This window comes from Mustela lutreola, chromosome 7, assembly GCF_030435805.1.
Source record: "Mustela lutreola isolate mMusLut2 chromosome 7, mMusLut2.pri, whole genome shotgun sequence".
In the NCBI taxonomy this organism is placed as follows: Eukaryota; Metazoa; Chordata; class Mammalia; order Carnivora; family Mustelidae; genus Mustela; species Mustela lutreola.
In genome coordinates, this window is record NC_081296.1 from 38,811,516 (window position 1) to 38,828,830 (window position 17,315).

At 40.0% G+C, this 17,315-nt stretch overlaps 1 protein-coding gene across 1 annotated transcript in view; it reads right to left on the bottom strand.

The window, feature by feature from the left end:
* ARIH1 (ariadne RBR E3 ubiquitin protein ligase 1) overlaps positions 1-16,073 on the bottom strand; it is a 119,100-nt gene extending 103,027 nt beyond the window's left edge. The window contains exon 1 of the mRNA XM_059180453.1: positions 14,992-16,073. Coding sequence (XP_059036436.1) covers positions 14,992-15,360 — 369 coding nt within the window. The 5' untranslated portion in view covers positions 15,361-16,073. The remainder of the gene's footprint in view (positions 1-14,991) is intronic.
* Between the last annotated feature and the right edge of the window lie 1,242 nt (positions 16,074-17,315).

Here is a 17,315-nt window from a genome sequence, read left to right on the forward strand (position 1 = left end):
GCTTCAAAAATCCCCAAGACATATCTCATTGACTAAGAATATATTCATTGAGTTTTTGAGTATTTATTTTTCCTTTCCAGGTAGGATAGAGTAGCTAAGAGGTAAACCAGCATTCCTATCCAGGATTGGAAAAGCCAATGTTGAGAGACTATTTGTCTGAAGACTAGTGATTTTACAAATATGGTGGGATTTTACCTGAGAGGGCTTATCAATTCTTGAAGCAAGGAGAGTAGTGTTTCCCCCTAAGATGTTCACCTAATACCTAATACCTGCAACCTATAAATGTTAAAATTGCATGGTGAGGGGAAATTAATGTTGTAGATCGGAACTAAAATTGGTGATCAGCTGACCTTAAAGAGATTATCCTAGGTTATCCAGGTCAACCCAGTGTAATCAGAGAATCACATTTAAAGTGAAAGAAGTACAGGGTGCCTGACCGGCTCAGTTGGTAGAGCATGCAACTCTTGATCTTAGGGTCATGAGTTCAAGCCCCATGCTGAGAGTAGAGCTTACTTAAAAATAAATAAAAATTTAAAAATAAAATTAAAAGATAAAGTGAAAGAAGCACATGTGAGATTTTTTAAAGTGGAAGAAGGGGACAAAAGCAGAAGAGTCAGAGAGAGATTTAAAGATGCTATACTGCTGGCTCTGAAGATGCCATAAGGAGCCACAAGCCAAGGAAAGCAGCTAGTCTCTCCAGAAGTGAAAAAGTGGGTGAGAGCCCACTAAGATTCATTTGGATCCATCAATTTGGATTTCTGACTTTCAGAACTATAAAATAATGAATTTATGTGTAAGTCATTAAGTTTGTGAGAAGTTATTACAGCCCAAAAGGGAAACTAACACTGAGATTTGAGGGGCATCTCAAGAATGGGGGAATGGTTGGTCTTTCCCTCAGGATATCTGTTTAATCCCTGGGCTAAAAACAGGGCCAAAACTAAAAATCTAAAGGTAAAAGTCTCTGAAATAATAAGTGGTGCTTCCAGCAGTCTTGAGAGTCAATGATTAAAGTTAGAGATCCCTAGGGAAGGAACTGCTAAGAATACAGCAGGTTCTTAGTTGAAGATTTTTTTTTTTAAGATTTTATTTATTTGACAGAGGGAGGTCACAAGTAGGTAGAGAGAGAAAGGGAAGCAGGCTCCCTGTTGAGCAGAGAGCCGGATGCGGGGCTTGATCCCAGGACCCTGAGATCATGACCTGAGCTAAAGGCAGAGGCTTAACCCACTGAGCCACCCAGGCGCCCCCTTAGTTGAAGATTCTAAAGGTCCAGAGGCAGATCAGAGACTGAAACTAAACAGAGCTAGGAGGGGTGCCTGGGTGGCTCAATGGGTTAAAGCCTCTGCCTTAGGCTCAGGTCATGATCCCAGGGTCCTGGAATCGAGCCCCCACATCGGGCTCTCTGCTCAGCGGGGAGACTGCTTCCTCCCTCCCTCTCTCTGCCTGCCTCTCTGCCTACTTGTGATCTGTCTGTAAAATAAATAAAATCTTTAAACAGAGCTAGAACTCAGCCTGACTGGATTAAGATCATCATTCACCACTCTAACTACCAAACAGAAGGAAGAATGAAAATCCTCTCTACAGAAATATATCATCATCCAGAACCTCTAAAATACTTTATAACCAACATACAGCATGCAATCAAAAGTATGTCAAATGGCAGGAACACATGACTGAAAACCGGAAGGGAAAAAAATATATGAAGAGACTAACAGTTACTACTGGAATTAGGTGACAAACCTTGTAAGAATAAATGATTATTACACTGGAGAAAACAGGTGAAAAAGAAGTCATCAGAAAACTAGTACCTACAAAAAAGCGTCAAATGGAAACTCTAGAATTAAAAAATACAATATTGGAAATTAAGAACTAATTAGGTGTTTAATAGCACATCAAAGGAAAAAGACAGATTTAGAGACCCAGAAGATAAATCAACAGAAATCATCCCATTTGAAGCAGAAGAAGAGAATGTAAGACACACAGACACTGAACACGTCTGGCACATAACCAAAAGCTCTAATATATATATATATGTAACTGGAGTCTCAGAAGGAAAGAGGATGAAGGCAGACCTGAGAATTTCCAGAACTGATAAAAAGACATTACCCTCACAGACTCAAAAGGATCGGAAAACCGAAAGACTAAAAAAAAACAACAAAAAACTCACTAGACACACAGTAAAAAAATCTCACAATCACCCAGATTAAAGACTTCATTAAGCTTCCTCTCTTCCACAAACAGAAGCCAGAAAACAGCAGAATCTTTAAGGTACTGAAAGAAAGTAACTACAACCTAAAATTATAAACTTAGCAAAATATTCTCCAAAAATGGTACTGAAATAAAAGTACATAAGAAATATTTACTAAGGACTCCTGGGTGGCTCACTCGTTAATCATCTGCCTTCAGCTCAGGTCATGATCAGAGGTGCTGGGATCGAGGCCCACAGCAGGCTCCCTGCTTGGCGGGAAGCCTGCTTCTCCCTCTCCCGCTTCCCCTGCTTATGTTCCCTCTCTCTCTCTCTCTCAAATAAATAAATAAAATCTTTAAAAAGAAAGAAAGAAAGAAAGAAAGAAAGATAGAAAGATTGATTTACTAAATACCCAGTATGTACCAGGTACTGTTCCGGGAACTGGGAATGCAGCAATGAATAAAATAAAGTCCTGCTCTCACACAGCTTTCATTCTAATGTAAGAAATCAAAATAAAGACAAAATAACAAATATGTACATTGAGTATATTGAGTGGTATCTCTACTAGCTCCTCCCTGAAAAAATTAAGCCTCCTATCCCATTTCCAACATCTTTCCCCTACTAGTCATACCTTACTATTCACATTTCCTAGACTTTATTTAACAGAGGCTAGTATTTCTGTTAATAACCCCCAGAGCATCTAACATAGCTTATAAATAAGAACTTTCTGAATAGTCAGTAATACTTAATTTGTAATTTATAAACTATTGCTAATTTATAATAAATCCAACTAGTGTGGTTAGTCCTATCTCCTTTTTGCAAGCCTACATGCCATTTTCTTAATGATTCAGAAATATTTCAGAATTCTCAATCTTTTTGGTCTCAGACCTCCTTTCTACCTTAAAAAATTAAGGACACCAAAGAGCTTTGTTTACGTGAGTTATAACTGTCAATATTTATGTTAGCTGCTAAAATAGAATTTTTAAAATAACTCATTAAGATAACAGTAATAGATCCCATTATAGATTGATACAAAAAAAAACACTTTAATGAAAAAATTACATCGTAACAAAAAGCTAGGAAGAAGCTAGAAGAAAAGAAGAAAAAGGTAAGAAGAGTGCACTACTTCATGTTTCAAAGTCTCTTTAATACCTGGCTAAATAGAAAATAGCTGGATTCTCATATCTGCTTCTGGATTCAGTCTCTTGGATGTGTTGTGGGGTTTTTTAAAATTAATTATTTTTATTTTGGAGAGCATGACTGGGAGGAGCAGAAGGAGGGAGGGAGAATCCTAAGCCAACTCTGTCCTAAGTGCTGAGCCCAAGGCTGACCCAGAGTTCATGACCTGAGCTGAAACCAAGAATCAACTCACTGCACCACCCAGGCGCCCCTTTTGGATATATTGTTTTATCTGAAGAATAAAGGAAATGTGGCTTCATAAAAATAAGCAATTTGAAAAAAAGAGGAGCACTTGGGGCTCCTGGCTGGCTTAGTGGATAGAACCTGCAACTCCTGATTTCAGGGTTTTAAGTTCAAGCCCCACACTGGGTATAGAGATTATATTAAAAAATAAATAAATACATACACACACATATATTTTTAAATTTAATATAAATAAACTTAATTTAGTATAAATATATAAGTTTTTTGAAGATGAGCACTTTTAAAAAATTATTTATTTATTTGTCAGAGAGAGAGAGAGAGAGCAGAAGCATGGAGAGCTGCAGGCAGAAGAGGCAGAGCAGGCAGAGGGAGAAGCAGGCGATCCCAGGATCCTGGGAGCATGACCGCGCCAAAGGAAGATGCTTAACCAACTGAGCCACCCATGAGTCCCAAAGAGGAACACTTTCATAGGCTTTTCACTTAATTATGGATATTCTTCTTGAAATTACACCAAAATGCAAAAAGTGGTTGTTTCTTAAAGGCTGTTTGCAAGGTAGAATTTGAAACCATGTTAAAGAACTTTTCATATTCTTGGTGGTCTATCTTGTAGTCTGAATGGTTCATTTATCAATGCATGACTATGAAGTATCAAAATTGGTCAATGGAAAATTGGTCATTTGGAAAATATTGGTAAAGTTAAACTGATCTTCCAAATATTGATATATTTTATTACACAGTATTTCATCAGAAGTTTTTAAATATTAGGAAGCAGTCAGTCTCAGTAGCAAACGTAAGTTTTCCAAAATTTTAATTTTCACTTAAAAACTTAAAAAATGTTATCATTAGCAAACATACTGTTAGCACTTTTCCTTGAATTAACAGGTGTATTTCATTCATTTGCAGAAACATTCACCATATGTTTGCCATTTGTCTAAAAAAAAAAGCCAGTCAGTCATTCAAGAAAAAATGGGTGTTCCATCAAACAAGCAGCTTGTTCTGTTCACAAATCAAACTGCACAGATGTCTTCTTCAAGACACCCTCTGTAACTTTAGTATGCCCAAGTGCTTCACACACAGCTCTACCTAAGCCTACTTTACCACCCACGCTATGAAAAAGATGTGTACTTAAGGGATAAGATAAAATAAAACTAGTAACTTTTACTACTTCATCCAGACCAAGTGAAAAATGTTATTTTTTTACTGTCTGTAGAGGTGAAGAATACAATGACTACTTGTATAGTTGGGTGCCACTGATACGACTAGTGCTAGGATTCCCTACCTACTGTTTTACCTACCCACTGCATTCTGCACCATTAGAACAAAGGTCAGCACATTAAAAAAGGCAAAAGTCTTAGTATTATCATACAACAGTTGTGCTTTCAAAGACCATACTTTGAGAACTACAGCATTAGTGACTCAATTGTTTTTACATCACTGTCAGTTCATGTAAGTGCCAGGGAACTACATGCAAACGATAAGCTTTAAAAATGTCACTATATATTCCAAGCACTTAAAAAGCTTGTCCTTGGGGTGCCTGGGTGGCTCAGTGGGTTAGGGCCTCTGCCTTCGGCTCAGGTCATGATCCCAGGGTCCTGGGATTAAGCCCCGCATCAGGCTGTCTGCTCAATGGGGAGCCTGCTTCCTCCTCTCTCTGCCTGCCTCTTTGCCTACTTGTAATCTCTATCTGTGAAATAAATAAATAAATAAATAAGTAAGTAAGTAAGTAAATGAATAAATAAATAAATAAAAGCAGTCCTCTTGGAATTTAAACACTTTTTTTTCTTGCTTCTTACACTATGACTGTGGCATTATCTACAAATAGTAAAATAACTTATTAGCACCAGAAGAAAATCTTATCTAGCTCCCCTTGGTATATGATAAGGAAACTGAGGACGTAAACATTTACTAGGCAAGGACAAGTATTTACTGAGTTTCTACTATGGCAAAGACTGTTAGTGTGCCATATGCTATGGATGTGGAAGACTCAGCTCTCATACTCAAGTCCCTCCCTCACATCTGGCTGTGGAGACTTGGGTATTGGGATGGCTATATTTCAACCTCATGCAGGCTATACCAATATCTACATGAAGCACCATGCAAACAAAGATAAGGAAGCACTAGAAAGGTAAAGAAGAGGGACCTGGCAAGAGATACGGTAGTATCTGAGCAGGGTCTGAATAGAAGTACATCAGGCAGTTGAGAGGAGAAAGAGGAACACAAGAGGGAGGAGCTTGAGCAAATTTAAGAAAACACAAATGTGTTATATGTATTAGCAATAGAAAGAAGGAAAGAAATTATAAGTGGTACAGTTGGGGAAGATGGGAGAATCAAGAACAGCAGCAGCTGACACTGAAAAAAATGCGCTGATACTAAGATGAGGAAGCCATGAATGCCATATAAAGGAATCTGGACAAGACTTATAATAGTAAGGGGCAGGGGAAGGGGTGGACAATGAAGTTTTTTTTAGCAGGAAAATGACTACTACATTTGTATTTGGTAGTATGACATAGACTGGAAGCCTAGAGACAATGAGGCAAAATAAAAAGAGGCCTTAGGATTAGTTTGTAAAAAGAACAGGAGTAACAAGTTTCAGAGGTAACTGGATCAGGGCTAACTGGATATGGGAAAAGCAGGAGGAAAAAATTAAGGGTGACTCTCAAATTCCACGAACAGTTAACTGGTAATTTAAAGCAAGAAGAGCCTTGAGGAGACAATGCAGTAAATCTGGGTTTCAAGTGGATTTCAGAGAAATACCTGTCCAAAATGTCGCACTTTACAGGTTTTTACCTGTAAATACTTGCTAAGAATCAGAAAATACTTCTTAGTCTCTAGCTTCTACTTAATCCCTTAAAAATGTACAACGGTGATTAAGAGAAAGGATATATTACCAAGCAACTAGAGTCTGTTAATATTTGAATTAGAAGTATGACAGTTTCAAAGGAGACTGCAAAGTAAGCCTGGGGGGAAGTGTCTGGATTATAGCTATTCTTAGCTTTGTCTAAACAAATGTCTTAGTAATAAGGAAATGTTACCTAATACTTCATTATCTGCTGTACTTTTTGCCAAAATGTATTAAGTGTCAGGTCACTTCTGACACTTCCTTTAAATGGAACATAGCAAAAATGAAAAATGCTATTGAATGATGTTTACATTAAGAAAAAAATTACATGGAAAAACTTCCAGTACAGTATCTGGCATTTCTCACTCAAATCTTCACACCCTTTTGACCCTAATACTAGCATTCTCATTTTTAAAAATGAAAAAAGTAGAGCTCTGAAAAGTTAATCTGCCAGAACGCTGCTGTTTCAGTAAGAACTTCTTTTTTTTTTTTTTTTTTAAGATTTTATTTCTTTATCAGAGAGAGAGAGGGGGAGAGAGCGAGCACAGGCAGACAGAATGGCAGGCAGAGGCAGAGGGAGAAGCAGGCTCCCTGCTGAGCAAGGAGCCCGATGTGGGACTCGATCCCAGGACGCTGGGATCATGACCTGAGCTGAAGGCAGCTGCTTAACCAACTGAGCCACCCAGGTGTCCCTCAGTAAGAACTTCTTAAACTGCCTTTCGAGATACTAACTACCCCGTCAGTTTAACTCAAATACCAACTGGACATCAACTATTCACCAAGATACATCGAGAAATGAGACATTATTCAAGATAATCCCAGATGACCTCCAATCACTGTTAAAATGAAAATTTAGGAAAAAAGCAAAAATTTGGATTCTTACGTGATTATGGAAATCGAATGACTCTATAAAACGTGCTATTCTTTTAGAACTATAGACCCAACAATGGCCCACATTTTAACTCACTTGGGCAGTTTTGTTTTGCTCTGTTTTTTTTTAATTTTATTTTTTTTAAAGATTTTATTTATTTATTTGAGAGAGAGAGTGAGATCACAGTAGGCAGAGAGGCAGGCAAAGAGAAAGGGGGAAGCAGGCTCCCCGCCAAGCAGAGAACCCAACGCGGGGCTGGATGCCGGGACCCTGAGATCATGACCCGAGCCAAAGGCAGAGGCTTTCACCCACTAAGCCACCCAGGCGCCCCTGTTTTGCTGTTTTAAGTAGTTTTTTTTTAATGCTGGAGGAAGAAAGGGTAAAAACTGCCACTACTATCTCCATATGCCCCAAAGGATACAGCTATCCCAGGTTAGAAGCCTCTGATTATAGTTCATTCTTTCACAAGTGATCATCAAATGTCAGCCAAATAAATCCTCACTCCTACATTTATCCCATCATTTAATAGGAATAACTAAGCTATTTAACAAAGCAACAAATAATAGTATGATAACATACAAAAGATGACCTGTATATTGTTAAAGTCTTAGCCAAGTTATGGCCTGTGATATTATGCCTATTAAGACAAAGTGTCTAGTAGAAAATAGAAAAGCAGCCAATTTTATCAAAATTTTATCAAAAATACAGGTTCATTGTTGTATGAAGAAAGAGGGTCTCATTAACTTCAGGAAGAATAGCTTCCAACACAAAATTATATTAAAAAACAACTTTATCAAAAGGGTGACCCTAAGAACAATAGGTGAAAGTTACAATAGCACATTTTAATTACATTTTAAAAAATCAAGAGTTAAATTTGAAATGAGCTACATCACAAAATACTTCACTGTCATTTATCTGTAGTTAAGCAGAGATTGGAATGTTACTGAGAGGATTCTTAGAGACAACAAAGAAGAACAAGGACTCTCAGCCCTGGGTGTGCATTAAAATAATCCAGGGAAAATTTCTGTTTAATGACAATGCGTGGTCCAAACTCCCAGAGACCCACTGCTTAGTCTGTTGTGGGGTCTGAGTGCCTGCCTTTAAAAGAAAAATCTCAGGGCAAGAAATCTGAGTAAGATCACATTAATGTCAATACACTCACTGGTTGTGACATTATGCTATAGTTCTGCAAGGTGGTATCACCGTAGAAAAATCAGCAAAGGGTATGTGGGATCGCTATGCTATCGTTGTTTCTTACAATTGCAATTAGAAGTGTGAAAAAAATCCCCAGGTGATTCCACTACGTAGCTAAAGTTAAAAAAGAAAAAAATTATTGGACTGAAGAATCTCAAATTTCTTCCAATTCTAAGAGACTGGAAGCTATTTCTTTTAATCTTAGCTATTGGAAAGTAATAAAGAATGCTTATCATCTAAAGCCAGATACAAATAATTTATAGTTAATCCTAAGTAAAAAAATCCAAACTACTATGCCTCTCATTTGTATATAAATTAAATGGATAGATAAGCATTATACAATGGTTATCCTTCACCTCCTGACAAAGCCAAACGGTACGTAGATGATGGAAGAGCCTCTGAGATGGCCCCAAGGATCCCTCACCTCCTCATCTTCACACTTGTGCAACCTCCTCCCCTTGAGTGTGTGGATACAGTTAATCACTTAAAACAAGTAGAACAGGACAAAGTGATGGGATGTCAATTGAAATGAAATTATAAAAAGACTGTCTTCTCTCTTGGGGGCTCTCAGACTCTTCATTCTGAGGAAAAGAAACTGCGTTATAAGCCACTTTCCGGAGAGGCCCACATGGCAAGGTACTTGTGTCTCTGGCCAACAACCAGCCAGTGAAAATCTGAGGCCTGACAACAGAAGGGGAATCTCCCCTCCTCAAGCCTTGAGAACTGCAATTTAGCTGATACCTTGCTTGCAACCTTAACGGAGTTAACATGAGACCCTGAAGCCAGAGGCACCTAACCTAACTCAGCTGCACCCAAAACATGACCCATAGAAACTGTAAGATAGTGTTTTTAAGCCACTGAATTTTGCGGAAATGTGGAGTTGAAGATAACTAATACATACAGCTACCATATGTCAAACCCAAAATAAAGGAATCTAATCTGATGGCTTCTGCCTTTCTTCAGAGTATCAAACCTTCCAGTTTCTTCAACCTTACCACCCACAATTTACAAACTCTGTTCTACTTTAGTGAAGCTCACCATTATTCGGACACTTTCCTTGTTCTCACTTCATTCAATTTCTTAAAATGGCTTTCTATCCCTTTTTCCTATCTATCCAAATCCTAGCCATCCAATCCTAGCCAGATAACACCACAGATTTCTCTTCCATGAATACCTATTACTATCCACTTAGCACCTGATGAAAAGACTTTCTGACCCAATAGCTTTGAGTGTCTAAATTCAAAGAGATCATCAATTCCTTGAGAATGTCTTCACATATTCTCTTCACTATTTACTATAGTACTGAGCAGGAGCAGTTACAATATCCAAAACCTTTTATTTTTTTCCAACATATTAAATAAAGAAACTCAAATATTTTTGTGTTTAAAAAAAAAAGCAGTGGAAAGAAAATCAAGTGCTCCAACCTAGAATGTAAGGTTCCACTAGTTTGGTTTGCATGTTTGAAATAACTGAATTAAAGACCACTTTATCTGAAGGATACCAGTAATAATGACAAATCCCCTCCAACTCTATTAGCCCAGCAAGCGCTGTGAAGCACTTTTGAAATTTCCCTTTTATTAGTTTCTTAAACAACTTGCCTTCCACCATTAACCTACCTCTGTTGTAATTTATCACTATACTGATAACACACTGAGAAACGCTGTTAAATTTCAACTGCATCAGTGGTTCTCAAACTTAAGCTTGCATCAGCATCACCTGGAAAGCTCATTTAAACCAATGGCTGGACCAACCTGTGAATCAGACCCCACCCCCAGAGTCTGATTCACAGGATTACTGCCATAAGCGATTTAATAAGAATTTAAAAACTTATGGCTCAAATAAGTTCAAGATCAGGTGGGAAAAGACAGAAATTCAAGAGGAATAAACTATACCGAACACTTTTTATTAACAGCTTCAAGATACACACTCTCTCCCCTTCCTCTCCTCTTCCACTCCCTACCCAAATAAGTTAGCCAATTTAAGTTCATCCTGATTTGCACACTTCAATTCACTTCTCTGAAACAGTGAGCATCTCCAATTAACTAAGATTATAAAAGGATGTTATAACTAAGATTATAAAAGGATGTTAGATTTTTAAAAAATCAATAGTAGTTCAACTCTCTTAACTACTTCCCATATTAAAACAAACAAACAAACAAAAACAAAAACTGAAGGTTCTGAGATGTAAACAACACTTGCCATTTGGAGGAAAAAGCCAGGGCTAAAACTGACTCTGAGTCAATAATGCTGGTATACACTGCCTCTCAATTTATGCTTGAAACCTCACCTTAGAAGTTCTTTAAGTCTTTTAATTAAATAGCTGAAATAAAAATAAAAACTGCAACAGCCACCAGAAAATTTCCCCTGTAAAGATATCTGTTGTCTTTAAAACAGGCTATTTAGCATAATAAATCTTAAAACAGCAAGACACCCACCCACTTCTTTATACCTTCTCTGTGACCACTTCTATCCATCAGCCCATGCTCCTTCTCTGCAGAACTACTTAAAAGTAGTATTCCCGGGGCTCAGTAAGTTAAGCATCTGCCTTCAGCTCCTGTCATGATCTCTGGGTCCTGGGATTGAGCCCTGCATGGGGCTTCCTACTCAGCGAGAAGCCTGCTTCTCTTCTCCCTCTCCAGCTCTCCCTGCTGTGCTTGATTCTCTTTCAAATAAATAAATAAAATCTTTTAAAAATTAATTAATTAATTTTAAAAAGGGATATGCCTAAGGGTTACCACCTTCTCACTCTACTCATTCTCCCTGCGTCAAAATCATGACAGTAGATGAACTATGACTATCCCAGTGGTTAAGAACTATCATTGGAGTGGCTAAAAATATATAAATGCTTAGGCTCCAACTCAGACTTAACTGATGAACAACAATCTCTGGGAATGAAGCCCAAGGACCTCTATGTTCCCCACCTTTATATGCTCCTTAGGCAAGAACCATGCCCTCTAATCTAGTTGACACGGTGACTGGCATACACACACAAGCACAACCAACATTTGCTGAATAATGTTGTGGAAACACAAAATAGCAAGTTTAAAGGCCTCTCAATCGCAGAACTGTGTGGTGTTTAATAAATTACCAAGCTGCTAAAGCAATTACATTAGAAATCCACTGTTCAATAATACTAGTTAATAAATAGTTAATAATACTAGTTAATAATAATACTACTAACTAATAATACTAGTTAATAAATACAGTTGGGTAAGTTAAGGGCTTTTAGTACTTCTTTAATATTTGTATAGGTTAAACAAAACCCCTGATCTATTCTTGAAAGTTCACAAGGTAATCTAGGTAGCCACAAAGATTTAAATATAACAAAGCCAAACTAAACAAATTATAACAAGAGAGTTACAAAAGCTAGAAAACCAAGAGTCTTCTAAAACAGAAAGTGTTAACTCATATGAAAGCTAAAACTAACCCACAGATATGTACAAATTACAATATTATCTACTGTTGCCCAGAATTATTCTCCCCAAAGTAGTAATAAAATTCCCAAGGAAAAATTAATCTGGCAATGTGAAAAGCATTTCAATCTTTATCTCCTGCAAATTTATTTTCAAATTCACTAATAACATACCTGATTTCATATTGAAAAGTAGCACTGGGGAGCAGGGGATTTAAAATTTTTTAGAATTAACAGTAAGCTCTCTAATATGAAGTAAAACAAGGGGTTTTAATTTGATAAACTTAAAACTTATTGCCATATTAAACAATTTTTTCAACTAAAAAACCTAGAGAAATGATCTTTAAAAATCTCAACGAATATAAAGAGGTTTTATAAAGCAATAAAAAATCCCAAAAAGGGCTCAAAATGAGCAAAAGCAAAGGGCAAATTACAAAGAAATACCAATGTCCTAAGATACATGTTAAAAGTTCTCTTCACCTTTTTTTTTAAAAGCAAATTTTTAAAATGATGACTATTTTATCCTAATTAAGCACTGGCTGGTGGGGGGGAACTAACATAGCCTTTCTTAAAGCAATGTGGTAGGTAGTATGTATCAAATGCCTTGAAAATAATCACATCATTTGACTCAGCAATTCAATCTATTCTAGAAAATAAAACATTCAAAGATTTATCTATGACGATATTCCCAATGAAGTTAGTAAGAGCTAGAAACTAAAAAATAAAAAGGAAGGCCAATAATAATGGACTGATTAAATAAACTAGTCTAGATTTATAATCATGTAAACACTGAAAATGGAAAGTTATTAACAAGAGAAAACTGTTGAGACTCCTTCTGTTTCCATAACCTGCTTTTTTCTACTGAGAACAAGAATATATAGTATGATTCTGATGTTATTAAAATATATGTATAGCTCACCCAGAGGTCTGAAAAGATAACTAACTTCAAATTTTATGTCTCTCTCTTGGTGTAGATCTCGTCTTTTTTTTTCTTGCCTAGTCATTTCTTTCTTAGAGTGTGCATGTATGACCAGTGTAACTTTTTAAGCTTAAATCTAACATAAAAAAACAATTGCCACAACCAAAGCCTAGTTTAGATCTAAGAAGCACACCATTTGGAAAAAAGATGACCTGGGATACACCCTATTCTTTCCTTTACTGGTATTTTGAAATATAAACTTAACAAGGAACTGAAATTCATATATTCAGGAATGCCATTTAAGAGACCTTAACATGAGGTCAACTAAGAAAAAGATAGTTTTCAAAAATCAGGCATGGACACCTTTTAAAAACAAACAAACAAACAAAAACCCTTAGTATTTTGTGGTCCTTATTAGCTCAGTTCATCTGTGTTTATTCTCTCTCCCCTAAACTAACAAAGAAAGAATGATGTCATATGCATTAGCTACATCCCTGTTCCAGAAGTGACATGAAGAACTTCTAAGGTTTGGCCTCAGTGCTTAAGACACACCTAAGAGCTGAGAAAAGCTGGATGAGATTTACTACATGAAAACAAAGAAGTTAAATAATAAATATCCATTATCCATGAGTTTTTAAAGGCCTAACATGTCAATAAAACAGGTAAGTTTGAAAACATTGGATTTTATGTACTGTGGGGGTAAATAATGAAAAGAGAATTAAAGGTTTTACTCTAACTTCTTTTAATAAAGTTTCCTCAAAAAAAAGAAAAAAGTGTCAACTTAGTGGCCTAAGAACTGTCATATTTTTAGAAGCAGAAAAAGAGCAATAAAACTTATCTTCCTTCTATATACCTTCAATTTCCTCCTCAGAATGCAGTATCCCTATAAAGTTTGAGATGTCCACTGTTTAGTAGTCCCACTATATATCAGATTTTTTTTTACTTACTATTATTCAAAACAGGGTCTCCAAATGAGCCAAAATAGACGTTTCAATAAAGTATTCCTTACTAGACAATACTGTAAAAATCTGCTATTCACGCAAACTGAACAAGTAGCAGTGACATACTACTGCCAATTACCCAGTGAATGTTAACCAATTAATGGGGGGGGGGGAGTAATGAGTGAGGTAGAAGAAGGCAATAGTAACTTGCTCCTGTATATAGTTTCCTCATATGTAACTAGTGTTTTCTAAAAGTTGCATTGAATCAAAACTTCATTTTTATTCTTCAATCGTATCCCTGACCCCTCATCATAATTTTTTTCCCCAAACAAATGTAAACTTTGGACTTCCTAAAGTTCAAAAATGCAAAATCTGACCCATGAGATCAAACGAGTTTTGTTATCAACTTAAACCAAGCCTAACTCACCAAGAAATAAAAATTATCAGAGAAAAGAGTCCAGAAGCAGAAAGCCCCTACTTTCTCACAATAGAGTCTTGTCTAATATTAGACAGTAACACTGCGTTTTGTTGTTTTAGCTGCAAGGCTGGGTATGCAATAAGCAGTAGCCATTCCAACAGCTTCAAGTCAGTCACTGGCTACCAATGAAAAGTAGCATTAGGTCCCAAACAGCCAGCAACGACATAAAAAGATGAGAGCAGAAGCTTCACCGTGGGTAAAGAAGGCCCATCAGCACCTCTTCCGAGAAACAGTTCCCTTCCCCCACCTTTAAGTAAGGCACTTAAGACTGCCAAGCAGATCCATTTCTTTATTAACCGGTGCCCGCTTGGGGCAACCGTACACCAAGCTGCTCTTAGGCCTACTCCAACCCCTTCCAAAAGTGCTCAAGCGAGAATGAAGGCCGGGATAACCCTCTCAGGGGCCGCGTTCGTGCTGCTCTTCTCCACCCCCCCTCCGCCCCGCCCCGCCTCTGTAGGCGCTCCTCCGGCCAGAGGAAGGACACCGGGCCCAGGGACAGGCAGAAATTGCCCGCAAGAGAAGTGTTCCGCGGCCGAAGGCCTCCGCCATAGCAGGACCTGGAAAGCACCGCCCCCAGCGCACCTCCCCACACCCGGCTAACCGGCGAATGTCTGCTTTCGACACCCTCTTATCCCCAGCAAAGGCAGCGGAGGAGACAGGGCCGGGAGGAACCGGGCTGAGTTGCGCACCAGGCCCAGGCCTGCCCCTCGGGCCGCCGAATCTGCTCCCCAGTCCGGCCAGGTCAAGCCAGCGCGGCGGCCACCCTCACCTGGATGACCTCGTTGACCTCTCGGATACATTCCACCATGTGTTGCAGAATCTGCTCGGCCGTGAGCACCTCGTAGCGGTAATCCTCCTCCTGCTCGTGCCCTGGCCCGCCGCCGCCGCCGCCACCGCCACCGCCACCGCCGGGCCCCAGAGCGCTGCCGCCGCCGCCGCCCGTCTCCCCGCACAGCAGTCCGTCCCGCTCCCCGCCGACGCCCAGCCCGGGCTCCACCAGCTCCACCTCGCCCAGATCCAGGTTATCATCGTCCGGCTCATCGTCGTCCTCGTCTTCCTCCTCCTCGGCGCCGCTGTCCTCCTCGCTGCACTCTTCGTCCTCGTCGAACTCGTAGTTGTAGCCCTCGTCCGAGTCCATGGCGCGACACGCGAGGGCCCGGCGAACGCTGGCCCTGAGGCGGGGAGAGGGCGGGGACGCCGAGGCCCCGGCTCTCGCTCCGGCTCCGGCTGATGTCCGGACGCAGGCCTGGCTCCGGCCCCGCGGGCCGCGGCTCCTCCCCGGGTGCGGCGGTTGGCGGTTGGCGGCTGGCGGCGGCGGCGGGGAGGACGCGGAGGAGGGAGGGAGGGAGCGAGGGGGCCGCTTGCCGCCCGCCTCAGTCAGACGCGGCTCCGCTCCGGCCTCCGAGAGAAAACAGTCCCCAGCGCCACCTCCACGGCCGCTGCTACCGCTACTGAGCCAACAAAGGGGCGTGCGTCACCGCGTCGCGCTGCGTCGTCGCGTCACTCCTCTTGGCGTCACTGCGCCCCGCCCCGCCGCCCCTGCGTGGAGAACGGGGAGACCCCACGGCCCGGCCTGGCCCCAGGAGCTCGGCACCGCGGGAATCGCCCTCTGGGTTCCGGCTGCGGTTCGTCTGTGGTCCGACACCAGTGAATCCTGCTCGTGAGGAGGGTGCAGCCTCCTCGTTACCGAGAGCAGCTCTCCTGAACCCGGCGCTGGGTTTTGCCGCAGGCCGTAGGGATGCACCCCCTTCTCTGGATCTAGCGAAGGTGGCCTTCCCACCAGGCGGCGGAGACACTTCCCGTCCACCCTGGAGTAATTCGGGGAAGTCCTAGGCTGTTGAGCTCACATTCCTACTGCCCGAGCTACTAAATGGAAACCTTTTCAGGCGGAACCTGTGTACTGAGGGACAGGTGAACCTCGTTTTAAGTAGTTCCGCTTCTGTACTCCGGGACAGACAGTGGTTTTTTAAGTCGCTGATAGTGACGTCATATAGAGAAGCGTTTCCTGAACTCAGCTCAGCAGGAATCTACCTATTCAGGGCCCTAAACAATGTAAACAATCGCGGCTTTCCTTAATGGAGCACCGTGTAAGGGCTCTACAAACCACCAGTACCCATTGTGTATCTGCGGCTCGAAGGAAAAGGGACTTGACCAAGAACACTGTGTCAGCAGCTGGGTCACCTAAAACATCAATCATAAAAATGCTTTATAATGCATAATACGGATTAGGTACTACAGAGTGTATAAAATGCATTGTAATATAACCCAAGACAAGCAGTTATAGGAATATCTACAAGGACCAAATATAGCAGAAAGACAGTGCTTGTCTTACTTAGAAATGTACTGTGTGAGCTATGTGTTGATTGATGGCTGGGAGTATAACAGAGAAGGTAGGGAAGTTGATCTAGACTGAGATTTACAGAAACAAAAGCTTAGTAGGTGCAAAGTAGTTTACGTCTCAGCAGCTTATAGCGCAAAGAGGATAAATGGGAAAATATTGGGCAAGTTAAGGGTCAGGACAGTAAGAGTATTTTATGCCATTCTAAGAATGGACTTAAATCTTTCTAAGTAAGGCAGGAGAACCAGAGAAGTGTCCTGAAGGAGGAAGAGGTCTAAGAAAGCATCCTCTTGGGATAACCTAAAGGATTGACCAGATTAGACATTTTAAAAAATCTGAATCCCTAATTTACTGATAAATCTTACTGTTAAAATGACAGATTCCCTTTGGAAATGGATTTTTAAAATTGAAAAATGCCTTTAAAATGTAAACAAGCTTCTACCCATTTGTCAATTCTGTAAATGTTTAAATAATCAGAATTTCCCAAAATAATCTGGATTTGTAATTTAAAGCTTTTAACAGAAATGCTAGTAGGTCTTGGTCCTTTGATTCTATTTCTACTTAGCAAGTCTAGGTTGTTGCCACAGCTGGGGTAAACTGAGGAGACTAGCAACCTTTCTCTCTACCCCATCGTTACATTGTTTGGGGTGAGGGGGAATTCAGTTACACTTGTGAGTACCCACAACTCCTTTGCACCATTTTTTTCATCCTACCCCTACCTTGAATAAATCCTACCATCCTTATTGTCCCCTTTG